Genomic DNA, 17,624 nt, shown 5'->3' with positions numbered 1-17,624 from the left:
ATTTGGACTTTTTTTTTTTTTTTTTTTGAGACAGGGTTTTGCTCAGTCACCTAGGCTGAAGTGCAGTAGTACAATCATGCTTCACTGCAAACTTGACCTCCAGGCTCAGGCAATCCTCCCACCTCAGCCTCCTGAGTAGCCAGGACCACAGGCATACATCACCATGCTCTGCTAATTAAAAAAAAAATTTTTTTTTTGTAGAGATAGGGTCCCTCTATATCACCTAGATTGGTCTAAAACTCCTGGTCTCAAGTGATCTCCAACCTCTGCTTCCCAAAGCACTAGGATTACAGGTGTGAGCCACTGCAGCCTGGATGTTTGTTAATGTCTTTCAGTAAAGTTGGGTGACTTTTCTCCTTAAAGATTCGCACATTTTTTTGTTGCATTTATTCCTGAGAAATTTTTTTTTTTTTTTTTTTTTTTTTTCTGAGACAGAGTCTCGCTCTGTTGCCCAGGCTGGAGTGCAGTGGCGTGATCTCGGCTCACTGCAACCTCCACCTCCCAGGTTCAAGCAATTCTCCTGCCTCAGCCTCCCGAAGCCGAGAGGCACATGCCACCATGCCTGGCTAATTTTTTGTATTTTTAGTAGAGGGGGGTTTCACGGTGTTAACTAGGATGGTCTTGATCTCCTGACCTCGTGATCCGCCTGCCTCGGCCTCTCAGAGTGCTGGGGTTATAGGTGTGAGCCACCATGCCCGGCTATTCCTGAGAACTTCTTACTTTTATTTTTATTTTACATGGCATAGTGTGGTGTCTAGGAACCATATTTTTTGTATTCTGATTCTAGACCTGTTATTAATGAGCTGTGTAATCTTGGGCAAATTACTTAACTACTCTGCATTTCTCTTTCTATGTGTAATGTGTAACAGTTCTTAACTGGTAGGGTTGTGAAGATTAAATGTGCTCATCATGTACATGAAGAGTTTAAAATGATACCTAACATAAGCCCAATGTAAGTTTGAGGTATCATTATTGTTTTCTAACTGTTGGTAATACAGAAATGCAACGTTGTTATCTCTTGATTTCATAAGTCAGAAACCCTGATAAACTCTTACGAATTCCAATAATTTGCCTGTGGATTCTTTTTACATTTCAATATACATAATCATATCATCTACAGATAATGTCAGTTTATATCCTTTCTGCTAATCCCTGGGGCTTTTTTAACTTTTTGAGACAGAGTCTTTCGCTCTTTCACCCAGGCTGGAGTCCAGTTGCGCAATCTTGGGTCACTGCAACCTCTGCCTTCCAAGTTCAAGCAATTCTCATGCCTCAGCCTCCTGAGTAGCTGGGATTACAGGTGCCTGCCACCACGTCTAGCTAATTTTTTGTATTTTTAGTAGAGATTGGGTTTCACCAGGTTGGCCAGCCTGGTCTCAAATGCCTCACCTCAAGTGATCCACCCACCTTGGCCCCCTAAAGTACTGGGATTACAGACAAGAGCCACCACACCTGGCCTAATCCCTGGGACTTTAATTCTTTTTCTTGCTTAAGTAAGATAGACCCAACTTCTAAAATTAATATAGAAATGGAAAAAGAAAGCATTTAGAATAGAGCTGCTGAAAACTTTTTTTTTTTAAGCTGTAAGACTTAACATGGAGCTGCAGTAATCAAACCAGTTTGGTAATGTCAGAAGGATAGATATATAAATTAATGGAGCATATTAGAGAGACTAGAAATAGATCCACAGATGTGGTCAATTGATTTTCAACAGTGTTGCCAATCTAATCCACTAGAGAAAGGGAAAATCTTTCAGTAAGTGGGTTTTGTACAAGTGGATATTGGTATTGGGGATAAAAAGTATTAACCATTATCCTGTGACATACTGACAAATTAATTTGAAATGGATCTTAGTCCTGTATGTAAAATTTGTTGTGTGGACCTGTAGTTCCAGCTATTCAGGAGGCCAAGGTGGAAGGATCACCTGAGCCTGGGAGTTCTGGGCTATAATGTTCTGTTCTGATCGGATGTCTGCACTTAAGTTCTGCAGCGATATCGTGACTTCCCAGGAGAGGAGGCCAACAAGGTTGCCTAAGGAGGGTTGAACTGGTCCAGGTCAGAAACAGAGGAGGTCACAACTTCCATGTAGATCCGTAGTGGTATTGTGCCTGTGAATAGCCACTGTACTCCAGCCTGGGCAGCACCAAGACCCTGTCTCTTAAAAACAAATGCACTTATACCTATAAAATTTCCCGAAGAAGACATAGGAGAAAATCTTTGTAACCTGGAGATATGCAAAGTTTATTAGACCACAGAAAGCACAAATCGTAAAAGGAAATAATTTACGTATTGTACATCATAATTTGAGTGCTCCACTGTTTGAAAGATACATCAAGAAAACCAAAAGGCAAACATCACTCATTCCAAGTTGGCAAAACCTCTGGCTCCTACCTAGCCTGGTGATTTGTGAAATTTAAAAATGTTGCTGGGTGCAGTGGCCAGCACACCTGTAGTCCCTGTTACATGGGAGGCTGAGGCAGGAGGATTGTTTGAGCTCAGGCTTGAGTGCGCTCTAACCAAGCCTGTGAATAGCTGCTGTACTTCATTTCGGGTAACACAGTCAGACCCCATCTCCAAAAAATATATAAATTAATTAAAATGTGATTTACTGTTAAACACAAATGTTCATAGCAGTTTTATTTATAATAGCCAAAATCTAGAAGTATTCTACTAACAGGTGAATAGATAAAAGTGGTCCTTCTATGCAGTCAAATACTATTCAGCAATAAAAAGGAATAAAGTAGAGATAAAGGCAAAGGGATTATGCTGAACAAGAGAAGGCAGACGGAAAGGAACACCTATTGTATAATTCTGTTTGTGTGTATTTCTATAAAATGCAAACTAATCTGTAGTGTGAGAAAGATCAGTGGTTGCCTGAGGACAAAGTTTGGAGAGAGATAGATAGCAGAGGGACATGAGAAAAGTTTCAGGAATGGTGTGAATATTTGTTATCTTGATTGTGATAATAATTTCACATGCTTTAAATATACAGTCATGTGTTCCTTAACCACAGGGATACGTTCTGAGAAACGTGTCATTAGGTGGTTTTGTTGTGTACTTAAACATAGATGTTATAGCTTACTATACACCTAGACTGTATGGCATGTTACCGTAATGAATACTGTAGGCAACTATAACATATGATAAGTATTTGTGTATCTAAACATAGAAAGGGTACAGTAAAAATACAGTATAAAAATAAAAATGGTACACCTGTATAGGGCACTTCCCATGAGTAGAGGTTGCAGGACTGAAAGTAATATTTTTCTTTCCTTAATAATAAATTAGCCTTAGCTTGCCCGGGCATGGTGGCTCACACCTGTAATCCCAGCACTTTGGGAGGCCGAGACAAGTGGATCACTTGAGGTCAGGAGTTCGAGACCAGCCTGGCCAACACTGTAAAACCCCATCTGTACTAAAAAATACAAAAATTAGCTGGGCGTGGTGGAGGGCTTCTGTAATCCCAGCTACTTGGGAGGCTGAGGCAGGAGAATTGCTTGAACCCAGGAGGCGGAGTCTGCAGTGAGCCCAGATTGTGCCACTGCACTCCAGCCTGGGCGACAGAGTGAGACTCAGTTTAAAAAAATAATGATAGTAAATTAAATAAATAAATAAAAAAAATAACCTTAGCTTACTATAATTTTAACTTCATAAACTTTTTATTTTTAACTTTTGACTCTTGTGATAATTCTTAGCTTGAAACACAAGCACATTGTGTACAAAATATTTTTTGTTTACAAGGTGTTCAAAAATATTTTTTCTTCATATCCTTATTCTGTGAACTTTTTTCTATTAAACTTTTTTCAACTTTTAGTTTTTTATTAAAAACTAAGACACATACACACATTAACCTCAGTCTACGCAAGGTCAGGACTGTCAATATCGCTGTCTTCTACATCTTGTCCCACTGGAAGGTCTTCAGGGACAGTAACGTGTATGAAACTGTCATCTATAATGACAATACATTCTTGTGGAAGACCTCCTGAAGGACCTGATTGAAGCTGTTCTACAGTTCAGTTTTTTTAAAAAAAACAAGTAGGAGTACACTCTAAAATAACAATAGGAAGTATAGTATAGTATATACTATATAATAAAAGTATAGTATGTATATAAACCAGTAACATAATTCTTTATTACCAAGTGTTATATACTGTACACAATTTTATTTTCTGTACTTTTATATTATTGAGTTTGTTTATGCCAGCATCACTACAAACATACGAAGAATATGTTGCACTACAGTGTTACAATGGCTATAACATTACTGAGCAATAGGAATTTTTCAGTTCCATTATAATCATATGGGGCCACCATTGTATATGTGGATTGTTATTGACCACTGAGCATGACAGTATATCAAAACTCATCACATTGTACGCAGATATACATAATATATTACACACACATGAATATATGTACATTGTATTGTGTGTAAGTTAGAAAAGAAATGAAGTCAAATCATTTTACTCTAATGCTGAGTACCCTCCAAAGGTTTCTGTTTATTTCAGAGTGGATGCCCCCGTCTTTACATTGAATCTACAAGGCCCTGTACCATCTTTTCTTCTTTTTGACAAATCTTTTTTCATGCTCCCCCACTTCATCCTTCTATCCCTCAATACTGATATCCCTATTGTTTATCAAACATATTAGGTATGTTCCAACCTCCAGATTGTTCCACTGGTTATTTCTTCTGCCTGGAGTGCTTTTCTTGCAGGTACACTGGGAGAGATATTTCTCATCTGCCTTCTTTGACCTGTCTTGACAAGCTCTTCCTCAGAACTCTCCTTATCCTTCCTTCTTTCTTTCCCTCCCCCCTCCTCCCTTCCTTTCCCTCTTCCTCTTCCTCTTCTCCCGTCCCGTCCCCCTCTTCTTTTCTTTTTCCTCTCTCTTTCTTTTCTTGCTTTCAACAGATCTCTCTCACTCTGTTACCCAGGCTGGAGTGCAGTGGTTCTATCATGCCTCACTGCAGCCTGGAACTTCTGGACTCAGGCAATCCTTCCACCTCAGCCTCCTGAGTAGCTGAGAATACAGGCAGGCACCACCATGCCTGATTAATTTTAAAATTTTTTGTAGAGAGGGGGTTATCACTATGTTTTCCAGGCTTCTCTTGAACTCTTGGCCTGACGTGATCCACCCACCTTGGCCTCCCAAAGTGCTGGGATTCTAGGTGTGAGTCACTATGCCCAGCCTGTTTTTTTCCATAGTAATTGTCACCTTCTTCCATGCTATACAGTTAACTTATTGCATATTCTGTGTATTGTTTATTCTGTTTTTAATCTCTATTAAACTTCACCAGGGCAGACTTGGGGAGTAGGATGCCTATTTAGTTTACTAATATTTTCTAATTCCTGAAGCAAAATAACCATGCAAACAATATTTGTTGAATAAATGTTTATTATTCTGTTTTTTCCACTACTGGTTTGAAGTTTAGCACTGTTTCTGTTTTTATCTAGATTTTTAACTTTCAAACATTTTACCAAAATCTAATGTTAATTAATAGCTGTACTTTTTCTTACATAATAGAAGAATATTAGGACACTTGGACTCCTTTTACCTCCTCCTTACTGTGATGTTATTATATTTTTACATTATTTGACTTTAATCTTGCCATTTGTTATTATTGTTTTGTACAGTCAGTATTCATTTAGATTAAACCATATATAACTCTTTAGGTTTTTCATTCCTTCTTGCAACTCAAGACAGGCCATCTGAAAACACTTATATTCTGCCTGAAAGATACTTTTTAGTATTTCACTTAGGAAAGGTCTATGGTAACATATTTGAAGTTTTTATTTGCCCCAAAATATTTTTCTTTTGTTATCAATTTTAAGAGTTATTTTTGCTGAGTATAAAATTCTAGGTTGACAGGTATTTTTTCTTTCAGCATATTAAAGATACCATTCGATGGTATTCTGGTTTCCATTGTTGCTCTTAGAAAGTCAGTTGTCAGCTGGGCACGGTGGCTCACGCCTGTAATCTCAGCACTTTGGGAGGCCGAGGCGGGCAGATCACAAGGTCAGGAGATCTAGACCATCCTGACTAACACAGTGAAACCCTGTCTCCACTAAAAATACAAAAAATTAGCTGGGCGTGGTGGCAAGCGCCTGTAGTCCCAGCTACTCGAGAGGCTGAGGCAGGAGAATGGCATGAACCCGGGAGGCGGAGCTTGCAGTGAGCCAAGATTGCACCACTGCACTCCAGCCTGGGTGACAGAGCGAGACTCCGTCTCTAAAAAAAAAGAGAAAGTCAGTTGTCAAGCTAACTACTGCTCTGTTTTTTCTGGCTATTCTTTAGGAATTTTCCTTTTCTTTGGCGTCCTTTTTGTTTTGTGTAGTTTCAGTATGATGTATTTGATGTATTCATTTAAGGATTTATTTTTATTCTAATTGGAGCTCATTGGGCTTCTTGAGTCAGTGGATTGTTTGTCATTTTCAGTGGTTCTAGAAATTATCCTTTCATGTATTTCCCCTTACCACTATTTCTCTCCTGTCTTTCTGGAGCTTTGATTAGACATGTTATACCCCCATACTGTCCTCAGTGTACCAAACTTACTTTCCTTTCTGGGCTGCATTTGGAATAATTTCTTAGGACCTAACTTTCAATTCACTGATGACGCTCTTCAACTTAGTTTAATTGTTGTTAAATCTGTCCTGTAATTTTAGATTTTAGCAATTGTAGCTTTCATTTCCAGAAATTTTATTTGGTTCATTTTTAAAAAGTGTCTCCTGTACTACAGATTTTTTTTGTATGTCTTTTTTCAAACATACTATTTAAATCTTCATCTGCTTAATTTAGTATCTCAGATTTTTTGCAGTTTTCTTTCTGCTTAGATATTTCTGACTTTTTGGGGTTTTTTGTGGGGGAGGGTGAGGATGAGTTATTCACTTTACCTGGAGAATTAATTATGATTGTCCTTTGAGGCTCGGGATTAAGGTGTTTGTTCCTCCAGAGAGAATTTGCTTGCCTGCAACATTAAAGCCTCTATGTTCAGGATCATTTCAACCTAAATTCGTAGCTTGATTTTCCTTTGGACTTCCAAGAAATGTAAATTTGGGCTGTAAATTTTTGTGAAAGCTTCCTGTCAGTTAGGACTTTTCTCCCTTCTCTGCTAGTCACAAAGTAAACCTTCCTCATAGTCTTTTGAAGATGGTAGGAATAGTAGATAGGGTATTATTTTCAGCTTATACCGATAGGTTAATGCAGTGAGAGTATCCTGTTGACTTCTCACCATGGGCTAACCCTGGTATTTGCTTCTGGCCTGCTACCGCATGAGCTGATCAAACCAAAGCTCAGTGTCACAGGGTTAGAGTTTGGGCTTAGTTACTCCTTATAATCTCGGCAACTTTTAGGTTTCTTAAAGAAAGTCTTTATACTTGTTCATTGAGCATTTTTCTGCAGTAAGGTTGATTTATATTATTCTCCAATTTAGACATTAAGCTTGTTTGTTTAGGATTTTGCTATTTCAAATAACACTGTGATAAACTGATTTCATAGGTTAAAATGTTACGTATTAATTCATATTGCCTTGGTTGCTATCATGGTGGTACATTTTCCAAATGTGAAGAATCCGTTCTTAGTCATTCAGATCCGAAACGTTTTTCTTAAAGGTTTGTGTAATTGCCTCGTTCTGAAATGAGGATATGAATCCATTGTCTAACGGCTTACTTTGCTATATAATGTTTCTGTTTCTGCTCATTTAGGGAGTGTGGATTATATAGACACTTGAAAAATGCATGTTTTATCAAATTTTAGCAAATGTTCTTATTAATCTTATTTTACATGGAAACAGTTATTTAAATTTGGTCTTGATAATTGTTTGCCAGTCCTTTTATGTATTTCTATTGAATGTTCTATGATAGTTATCTCAAAATCTTTCCTAATTTCTCTCAAATCTGCTTGCTAGAGCTCTCTCTCTGCTCACCCTTTCTGTAGCCATCTGTGTTAGCCACTTTGCTGTGCTTAACAACTACTCCCCCTCATCAGTGGTTGATAGAAATTAATGTTTATTTCTCTCCCATGCCTCGGCAGCTGTGAATAAGCTCTTGCTGCCATCCTCCACTTCTCTTTTTTATGTGGGGCCCATGCTAAAGATCACTCCTTTTTGAGACATGACATTCTTGTGGCAGAGAGTCAAGAATAAGGGAGCAGGTATAAACCCGTAATGCCACTTGAAGGCTCTGTGTGGAAGTAGTAACGTGTCATTTCCACTGTTACTCTTTGGGAAAAACATAACATGATCAAGCCCAGTGTGAACTGCATGGAAATGTGTGCTCTTCCACCAGAAGGCATTGCAAGTCATGTTTGGCCAGTTATATAGAAGTGGGCAAGTGAATATTGGCAACAATAATACAACATCCACCATCTCTCTCCTTATGTTTAACTTTGTTTTTAGCCTTTCTAGCATAGATGTTCATAATTGCTTGTGTCTATCTTGAGGTCTCTTTGTGAAGTCTTCCTTTGTGCCTTTAATATACTGTTTTCTGTTGTAAAAATGAATCATTTTACCTATGATCTTGAGCTTACTTGTGTGTAAGTTTGGCAAAGACAAAATCTTGTCTGTTTTGTTCAGACTCCTCACTAGAATGCTTAGCTCATGATATGCTCACAACATGTATATGTTAAATGGATTTTACTCTCTCTTCTTACTTCATCAATTATTCTGTCAGTTTCTCTCATTTTTTGAATCTCAATGTCAATTCTTTCTGCTAATTCTATCCCTGCAGTCTCTTGTGACTGTATTTTCTTGGATTACTGTAATTAGTTACATATTGAATAAATTATATTAAATCTTTTTAATGAAGAAAATAAAATTATATGAGTTTTTAACTCCTGGAAAATAGAGCCTGCATACTTGTGCCTATAAATATGGTCATCTCCCTATCATTAAAAAGCAAACTCCCCACTTTGAGGTTTGCAGTCCAACCTCTCACGAAATATTTCTGTAATACTGTTGTTTACCTTTTTCATTTCTCATTCTCTGTGCCCTATATTGAAGGCCCTCCCCATCCCCCTTTTGAAACTGTTCCTCTAGATTCTGAAGTACTATAATTCCATGTTTTTTTCCTATTTCTAAGGCTAGTCTCTCTTTTCTGTAGCATATTCCCTTTCCTTCTATTGCTTAAGTGTACCTATACCCGCAGGCTGTATCTTTAGCCTTCTTCATTTCTTGTCTCCTGCCGTTTTTAGTGGAGCTCTCATTTGTATGACTTTCACATTTATTTCTACACAGGTAATTCACAAATTTATGTGTTTACTTATAATAATCTGACTTTGCTCCCTTATTTCCACTTTTGGCCATTTCTATTTGAATATTTCATCATCATCTCAAATTTGATGTTCCCCCAAACCAAATTAATCATTTGTCTACTAAAACTGACTCTCCATTGGAACTGACTCCCATTTTTGTTGATGATACACAGTCACCAGGCTTCTTAAAGGAAAGAGAAGACCAGCATTTGTTTAGCATTTAGTACACACTAAATACTGTGCTTCTTTGATTACATAATATCTGGCTAAGGGTTTTACCTCCAGTGAAAACTTCTCTGACCAGTCACAGCGAATCCTCTGTGATCACTTCTTATTCCAGTTGTAATACATTTGAATTTGTACCATTCGACCCTCATCATGAATCTCCTATAATTCGTACTTTTAGTTTGTAAGCCTCTCAAAGGCAAGAATTTTAACTCATTTTTTAAAATCAGCATAGTTACTCCACAGATACAGATTTAATAACATTTAATAAGTAACTGATTTTTCATTATGAAATCTTGCTCTAAATAAGAGAAAGAATCTCAGGCTAGTCCAAAACTAAATAACAGCTAAACTGTACTCTTGGTCCTTGAACCCAGTTGAAAGGGGTTAGCCTTTGGAAGTGGCCGAGGCTCTTAATTTATACATTAAAGATCACTTTTGAACAGATCTTTACTCCGTAACAGAATCTCTTTGTTAGTAATATACTTTCATGGAGCTGTTTTATATTGCTTTCATAACCATATTTATAGAAGGCAGTGTGTTTACTTTAGCTTCTCTTCCCCATTAGGTGCACCAGGTATAATTTCTTCACCATATGCAGGGGCTGCTGGATTTGCCCCAGCCATTGGATTTCCTCAAGCTACAGGTGATTCTTTTAAGTTGGATTTGAAATGACTTTTAATGAAGTTGTATATTTCCTAGGAACTTATCAAGATGAAGAATGTTATCATATTTGAAGAGTTTACCATAAAGCATTACACATACCAGCTGTAGAAGTGTAGTGATTTGTATGATACATAGCTTCCTTGTTATTTACAAATTATTCTCTCTGGTCCCATTCTTAATTCCAATAATCCATACTGGATTTTTGGATCCAATAATCCATACTGGATTTTTGGATCCAATAATCCATATTGGATTTTTGGATCCAATAATCCATATTGGATCCCATAATCCAATAATTACGTGTTCTGCATCATTTTTGTTTGCTTTTGGCACAAATAACTGTAGGCTAACTACATTAAATAACCTTAGATTTGCCTTTGCAGTTGTTAATATAAAATGTTTAAGTTGCTTCTCTCTTTACTGATAAGCTTATCAATTATGTGTTGAACAGACCTGTCTTATCTTTGGGCCTTCAATGCCTTTGACAGTACTCAACAAATACACAGTCATACTATACATTCACTATTCATCTTCAGAAAACCTTTTGTCATTAATGGGTTTTGAAGATTACCATAGAGGGGTATGCATGCTGTTTATTTCAGGGGATGTATATTTTGTCTCTAGCTAATGGAGATAATTAAGAGATAGGAATTGATTAATACTTTGATAATGACTCCCATTATTTTCCAAATAGTAAGCAAAATGAATTTGATTATAATTGAAGGAAAAGAGAAAATATTACTTTATGGTTTTATCTCTGGCATCTAAAGAAAACACTGAGGTTGGTGATTAGGGGAATGACAGAGTGGTAAGCCTATTCCATGTATTTCCACCTTAAACTGATTCGTGACTGTAACTACAAAGCAACATAGCTGCTTTCTGGCAGTAATCTTTATATTCTAACCTTTGAATTCTGGGAATTTTAACTATGCTCTCTCTCTCCCCCCCTTTTTTTTTTTTTTTTTTTTTGTTGTTGTTGTTGTGAGACAGAATCTCGCTCTGTCGCCTAGGCTGGAATGCAGTGGTGCAATCTCGGCTTACTACAACCTCCACTTCCTGGGTTCAAACGATTCTCATGCCTCAACCTTCTGAGTAGCTGGGACTCGTAGCTGGGACTAGACGTGCATGTCACCACGCCCAGCTAATTTTTGTATTTTTAGTAGAGATGGGGTTTTGCCATGTTGGCCAGGCTGGTCTCAAACTCCTGACCTCAAGTGATCAGCCTGCCTCAGCCTCCCAAAGTGCTGGGATTAAAGGGTGAGCCACTGCACCCGGCCAGTAACTACTCTCTTTTTGATGGAGAGGATGGAGTTAACAGAAAGAGTGATATGAAGGTTGAGGTTTTAAATTTTACCATCTTGGTGGTTTTTAGTATATCTTAACATATATTTAATTAAGTGAATATTCTACCTGTCATGTTAAAAACATAGTTTTATTTATTTGAAGCTCCTCCAAGTTTAATAATTGGTGGACATTTTGATATGTTTTCCCTCATTTTGGATATTTCTTTTAGATATACGCTATGTATAAATATTAAGTAATATTAAGAAAGACGAAAAGTGAATAAAAGAGGGCTTCTGACTTGATAAGACTTTTAAGCTGATAGAAGATAAACACACACACACATCCTACAGTGTAGCTGAACTGTGCTCTTAGCTCATGTATAACAGACATACAAATAGCAAAAGTTATGCAAAAGTGTCAGGATTGGACTGCTGGGGCATGGGAATATGTCATGTGAGGGCTATTGATTTTGTGCAATAGTGTTCAGCCTGGCAATGTGGTCTGCACAGTCTTAAAATTCAGCGGTATGGATGATGGTAGTTATGACCTTCTTAGATTGTCAAGCAGAATAGGCTGAATGTAAAATATATTATAATTTAATTACATGATACGTGGTCAAGTGGCCAGACTCTTTATTTTAAAGAATCATTAAATTAAGGAATTGGTTCATTTTGCATAAACTAGAGGTTTTGCCTTAGACAGTTTTTAAGCTGAGAACACAATATAGTGGGAAAGTGTGCTGTTTTAAGTATAGTGTCAGTATTCTGGTGTTACTGAGCTTTCAGTATTTCCATAATACCTAGAGAAGTAGAGAGCTCAGAACATTTCTGCTACAAAAGAATATTGAATTCTGTAAATTTCTATTTTGGTCAAAATAATATTTATATAGCATTTTATACAGTCACAAAATGTTTTTCCCATATAAAATGTCATATAGCACTACCTAGCATGCATGTTTTTGACTTTTGCTGAAGGACTTTAAACAAATACATATCTGATTTTATGGTAGAAGTCAGTATGAATTAGGATGTATCTACTGTAAGAAACAGAGGGAGTGTTTGTAGTTGACAGACCCTCTGAAAAGCCTAATGGCGTTAGGCCCAGTGAGTTCAGTTACTCTGCAGAGTACTGTGTGAATAATAGAGCACTAAGTATAATAATGTCTACAGATGAGGAGCTCAGCTTGCAGACAGACTCTGCAGGGCAGAAAACTGGCCTTCAGTATCTTTATGGTAGCTGTGACACATTTTCTTTCTGTATTTTTCCTTTCTATGAAATGCTTCTGGTATTTTTAAAAGGTCTATCAGTTCCAGCTGTTCCTGGAGCTCTTGGTCCTCTCACAATCACCTCCTCTGCTGTCACTGGAAGGATGGCCATTCCTGGGGCTAGTGGTATACCAGGAAATTCTGTTCTACTCGTCACGAATCTCAATCCTGATGTGAGTTGAAAAGTACTATATGTAAATAGTCTTTCAGGAGAAGGTATGGTAGCACTTTTTTCTTTCTTTTCTTTCTTATTTTTTTTTTTTTTTTTTTTTGAGAAAGGGTTTCACTCTTTCACTCAGGCTGGAGTGTGGTGCTGCAGTCACTCACTGCGACCTCTGCTTCCTGGGCTCAAGTGATCCTCCCACCTCGGGCTCTCAAGTAGCCAGGACTACAGGCGCCCACTACCACACCTGGCTAATTTTTAAATTATTATTATTCTTTTGTAGAAACAGGATCTTGCTGTGTTGCCCAGGCTGGTCTCGAGTTCCTGGGCTCAAGCGATCCACCCACAGCCTCCCAAAGTGCTGGGATTACAGGTGTGAGCCACCATGCCCAGCCATGGTAACTTCTGATCCAGGGTTGTATTCAAATTAAAATGCTTAAGTTTGTTTTAAGAACTTACATTAAAATTCATCACTAGTATATACAGAAGAAGCATATAAAACCATGCTTTAAAATAAAAACAACTGTCATTACAGTATAAATAAACTTATTTTCAATTTTTCCTTAAATTATTGTCAGACACTTATTTTGTGTTACCCTTTACAGCTTATCACACCACATGGGCTTTTTATCCTATTTGGTAAGTTCATTTTTGCTATTTTAATATTGTCTACAGGTGTGAATTGAGCACATTTCACTTATTTAGTAATATTTATTGATTACTTCTATGTGCCAAGTATTGTGTTGACACTGAGGATAAAACAGTGAATAAGACTTAGTAAGTAATTACAATGATGATTTATAATATGGGAAATAGAGGTTTTGTAAAGGGAGTGTAATGCAGGGAGACCTAACCTAGCAGAGAGACTCAATAGAAATGATAGTTAAACTGACTTGTTAAACGTGAGTGAGAATCAGCCAGGCAGAAAGTGGGGGCAGTGTCTTCACAGAGGAGGGGAGAGGGGAGAGATGGGTCCTGATACATGGAAGTGAAGGAAGCCCAGTTGTGAGCATAGGCGAGCATAACAGAGACCTGGTGAAGGTGGACAGCTGCATAGGGTCAAAATCGTGAAGAGCTCTTGAAAGCTTTGTTAAGGAGTTTGGCTTTTACCTAAGAACAATCGGAAGCCATTGAACAGTTTTAAGGGAAGAGAGTGGCATAATGCGATTCAGGTTTTTAAAATAGTCTCCAAACTTTCTAACAGCATGGAAATACGAGAACAATGAAATAAGCAATATTTACTATTTTAAAGATTTTTATTAATGAGTTTATTTTTCCATAAAAAGATTAACATTTAATAATGAACAGTATGATTTAATATGCTTTGATATTATTAAAAATCCTTGTTTTCATTTTGATTCAGTATTCCAAGGGTAGATTATTTTACTACTTATTTTAATGGTTGTCATAGCTGAAGAAGATAAATCTTAAAGATACATAATCTAAATGCAGGGGTTTCATTATTGCCGTACTTCAATAATTATTTCATTAATTTTTTCATGTAATCCACCAATGTTTGTCGTGTTTTACCTAGAAAAGTTAGATTTTTTCCTCTTAAATCAGTGGATCTTGAAAACTGTTGTATTTGAATATGTCTAACAAATAGAGTTAAAATTCACTGGTATGCTTCATTTGTAAGATTTTTAAAATAAGATAGAAAATTGTTTCCAAATTTTTTGAATGTGATAGTTTTAGAGACAGGGTCTCACTCTGTTGCCCAGGCTGGAGTGCAAAGGCGTGATCATAGCTCACTGTAGTCGCAAACTCTTGGGCTCAAGCAGTCCTCCTCCCTCAGCCTTCCGAGTAGCTAGGATTATAAGTGCAAGCCACAGCACCTGGCTGATAGGTTTTTTTAAATGGAATTTTTTGAGATGTAATTTACAACCATACAGTTTACATGCTTTGGATTTACAACTCAAAGATTTTTAGTAAATTCACAGTTGTGTGGCCATCCCACAGTCCAATTTTAGAAAATTTTCATTGCCCCAAAGAAATTCCTCATGCTCATTTGCAGTCACTATAAAACTTTTTATTAATGATTGATGTGTGTAATTTTCAGTAATAAAATCATGTATTAATAATACATTTTAATATGACTCTTTTCTAGCCAAAGCATGTTTCATACTAAAAGTAGTTAATTTCTCACTCATTTAATAAACAGCTGGGTGCAGTAGCTCATGCCTGTAATCCCAACACTATGGGAGGCCAAGGCGGGAGGATTGGATTGTTTGAGACCAACCTGGGCCAGATAGTGGATCTCCATCTCTACAAAAAATAAACACCCACATTTTGTAAAACAAATTGTGTATGTTCAGTTTTTAAAGAATAGTTATGTCACCATCTAGTTATTTCCGAGAAGGGTAGCAAATTCGGAATACATGTCTCTGTTTTAAATTTTTAAAGTGCCGTTAGTATGATAATGATGCAGCTAGCAACTATTGAAAGATTTTTTTTTTTTTTGAGACAGAGTCTTTCCGTCACCCAGGCTGGAGTACAGTGGCACAATCTTGGCTCACTGCAACCTCCACCTCCCAGGTTCAAGTACTTTTCCCACCTCAGCCTCCCGAGTATCTGGGACTGCAGGTGTGCGCCACCATGCCTGGATAAGTTTTGTATTTTTTGGTAGAGACGAGGTTTCACCATGTTGGCCGGGCTGGTCTCGAACTCCTGACCTCAAGTGATTCACCCATCTCGGCCTCCCAAAGTGCTGGGATTACAGGTGTGAGCCACTGTGCCCTGCTGAAAGATCTTATTTTTATAATATTGATGATACTCTGTAGCACATAAACTGAAATATATTGTAATACACTGAATGAATAAATCAAGTGAGACTGGAATTGACAACTAAAACCTGTTGGCTTTAATTTTATCTATATATTAAAAATTCAAAAACTGTGTTTTTTTATATTGGTTTATATAAACAGAGTAATATAGAGTTGGATTATTATCTTTCCATACCCCAGTGAATCATTTTACCCGTCTTTTAGGATATGGGACCCACTTTGGGGAACACTAGGGTAGAAAAATTGAGGGTAATAAGATTAGTTAGAATCAATTAGGTTGTGGTAGTCCCGGTATGAAATGGTGTTGATAGCTTGATGGTAGTGAGGATTGGGAGAGGTGGAAAAATGAGAGAGAGATTTACACCACAGAATCAATGGGTGCTGGTGATTGATTGGGTGGGTGTGAGGGTTTGAGGAAAGGAAGAAGTCAAAAGATGACTCCCAGGTGTCTGACTGGAGCAACTCTGTGAATGATGGTATTTATCTATAGCCTTAGTGAATACTGGGAGTGGGGAGAGGAAAGGGGGGATGAATCATTTTGGGATGTAATAAGTTTACAGTGTTTATGGGTCGTCCAAGTGAAAAAGAGTAAGTACATAATAGATCTGGAACTTGGAAGAGATAAAAATTTGCAAGTGTATGTATGGAATTGCCAAGGGAGAGTATATAGTATAAGAAATGCCTTCTTTAAGTATATTAGTAAAATTAATGAAACACAACACAATCAGACATTAAACACAGTATTTTGTTTTGTTTTAATTAGGAGTCTATGGTGATGTACATCGAGTGAAGATTATGTTTAATAAGAAAGAAAATGCCTTGGTTCAGATGGCAGATGCAAATCAAGCTCAGCTAGGTACCAATGATTAATAATTAATAATAATGCGAACTTGCCCCTTTTGTGTGTGAATTTTCCTTCAAAATAAACAAACACAGCTAGTAGGAATATGATTTTATAAAAGAACACCTCCTTGTGATAATGCCTTCATAAAGCATCTGTCTATATGTTAAGATTAAAAAATATTCATTACTCTTTTAAGTCTGAAGTTCATTTGTCTACTTGAACATATTGTTAATGTCTAGAGCTTTGACCCTAGCGTTTTTCCATTAAGTTTAATAAGCATGATTTGTTTTATTTATTTTATTTATTTCTTTTCCTTCCAAAATAAGTTTTCTGTAACCATTGAGTGGCTTAAAAGTTTGGGCAAACTTTGTAATGATGATGCAAGAAAGGGTTCAATGGCTTCACTGTTAAAAAAGCTGTAAAGTTTTACTCAAAATTTCTTATAAAAATGCCTTGCTTGAAACAAAACTAATGTATTCAGTAACCATTTCATGAATACTGTGTTCCAGGCACTCTGAAACTTCATAGCACTCTGCTCAGAAAATATTTTTTGTTTGTTTTAAATTGCTTTTCTTATAGTAAAAGTCATTTAACATATTTCCTTAAGGGTTTTTGGGTTTTGAAACCCTTTGCACCCTCAAACTGGCAATACAGTTTTAAATAACTACATAAAAATAATTTATGGTAATGTTGACAGATATTACTGAGAAATCTATCCTAATACCCGAATTTTAAAAATTTTCTTCCCATGCGCTAGCAATGAACCATCTAAGTGGTCAGAGACTTTATGGGAAAGTGCTTCGTGCTACACTGTCCAAACATCAAGCAGTACAGCTTCCTCGAGAGGGACAAGAAGACCAAGGTCTGACTAAGGATTTCAGCAATAGTCCTTTGCATCGCTTTAAAAAGCCGGGCTCTAAAAACTTCCAGAATATCTTTCCACCATCAGCCACTCTGCATCTTTCCAACATTCCGTATGTACCTAATAAGTTATTAATCACTTAGATGATTAATAATCTACAGTATGTGATTTGGGAGAGGTTAAAACCTCTGAAATTGTTCTAACCTAGCAATTGTCCTGGTCTTTATTTACCATCATGCCTTCAGAAGGTTATCTCCAATCCTACACTGTAAAATAGAAAGAGACC

At 37.0% G+C, this 17,624-nt stretch overlaps 1 protein-coding gene across 4 annotated transcripts in view; it reads left to right on the top strand.

Annotated features, from left to right (window-relative positions):
- PTBP3 (polypyrimidine tract binding protein 3) overlaps nucleotides 1-17,624 on the top strand; it is a 119,630-nt gene that overhangs the window by 93,364 nt on the left and 8,642 nt on the right. For all 4 annotated transcript variants that reach the window (XM_010373344.2, XM_010373338.2, XM_010373347.2 and 1 more), the window contains 5 exons: nucleotides 10,040-10,117; nucleotides 12,720-12,859; nucleotides 13,455-13,488; nucleotides 16,396-16,488; nucleotides 17,234-17,450. In XM_010373344.2, the coding sequence (XP_010371646.1) occupies nucleotides 10,040-10,117; nucleotides 12,720-12,859; nucleotides 13,455-13,488; nucleotides 16,396-16,488; nucleotides 17,234-17,450 (562 nt within the window). The remainder of the gene's footprint in view (nucleotides 1-10,039; nucleotides 10,118-12,719; nucleotides 12,860-13,454; nucleotides 13,489-16,395; nucleotides 16,489-17,233; nucleotides 17,451-17,624) is intronic.

The sequence above is a fragment of the Rhinopithecus roxellana genome, chromosome 16 (assembly GCF_007565055.1).
Source record: "Rhinopithecus roxellana isolate Shanxi Qingling chromosome 16, ASM756505v1, whole genome shotgun sequence".
In the NCBI taxonomy this organism is placed as follows: Eukaryota; Metazoa; Chordata; class Mammalia; order Primates; family Cercopithecidae; genus Rhinopithecus; species Rhinopithecus roxellana.
The sequence above is the reverse complement of the archived record's forward strand: the minus strand, read 5'-3'. Positions and strand labels throughout refer to the sequence as shown.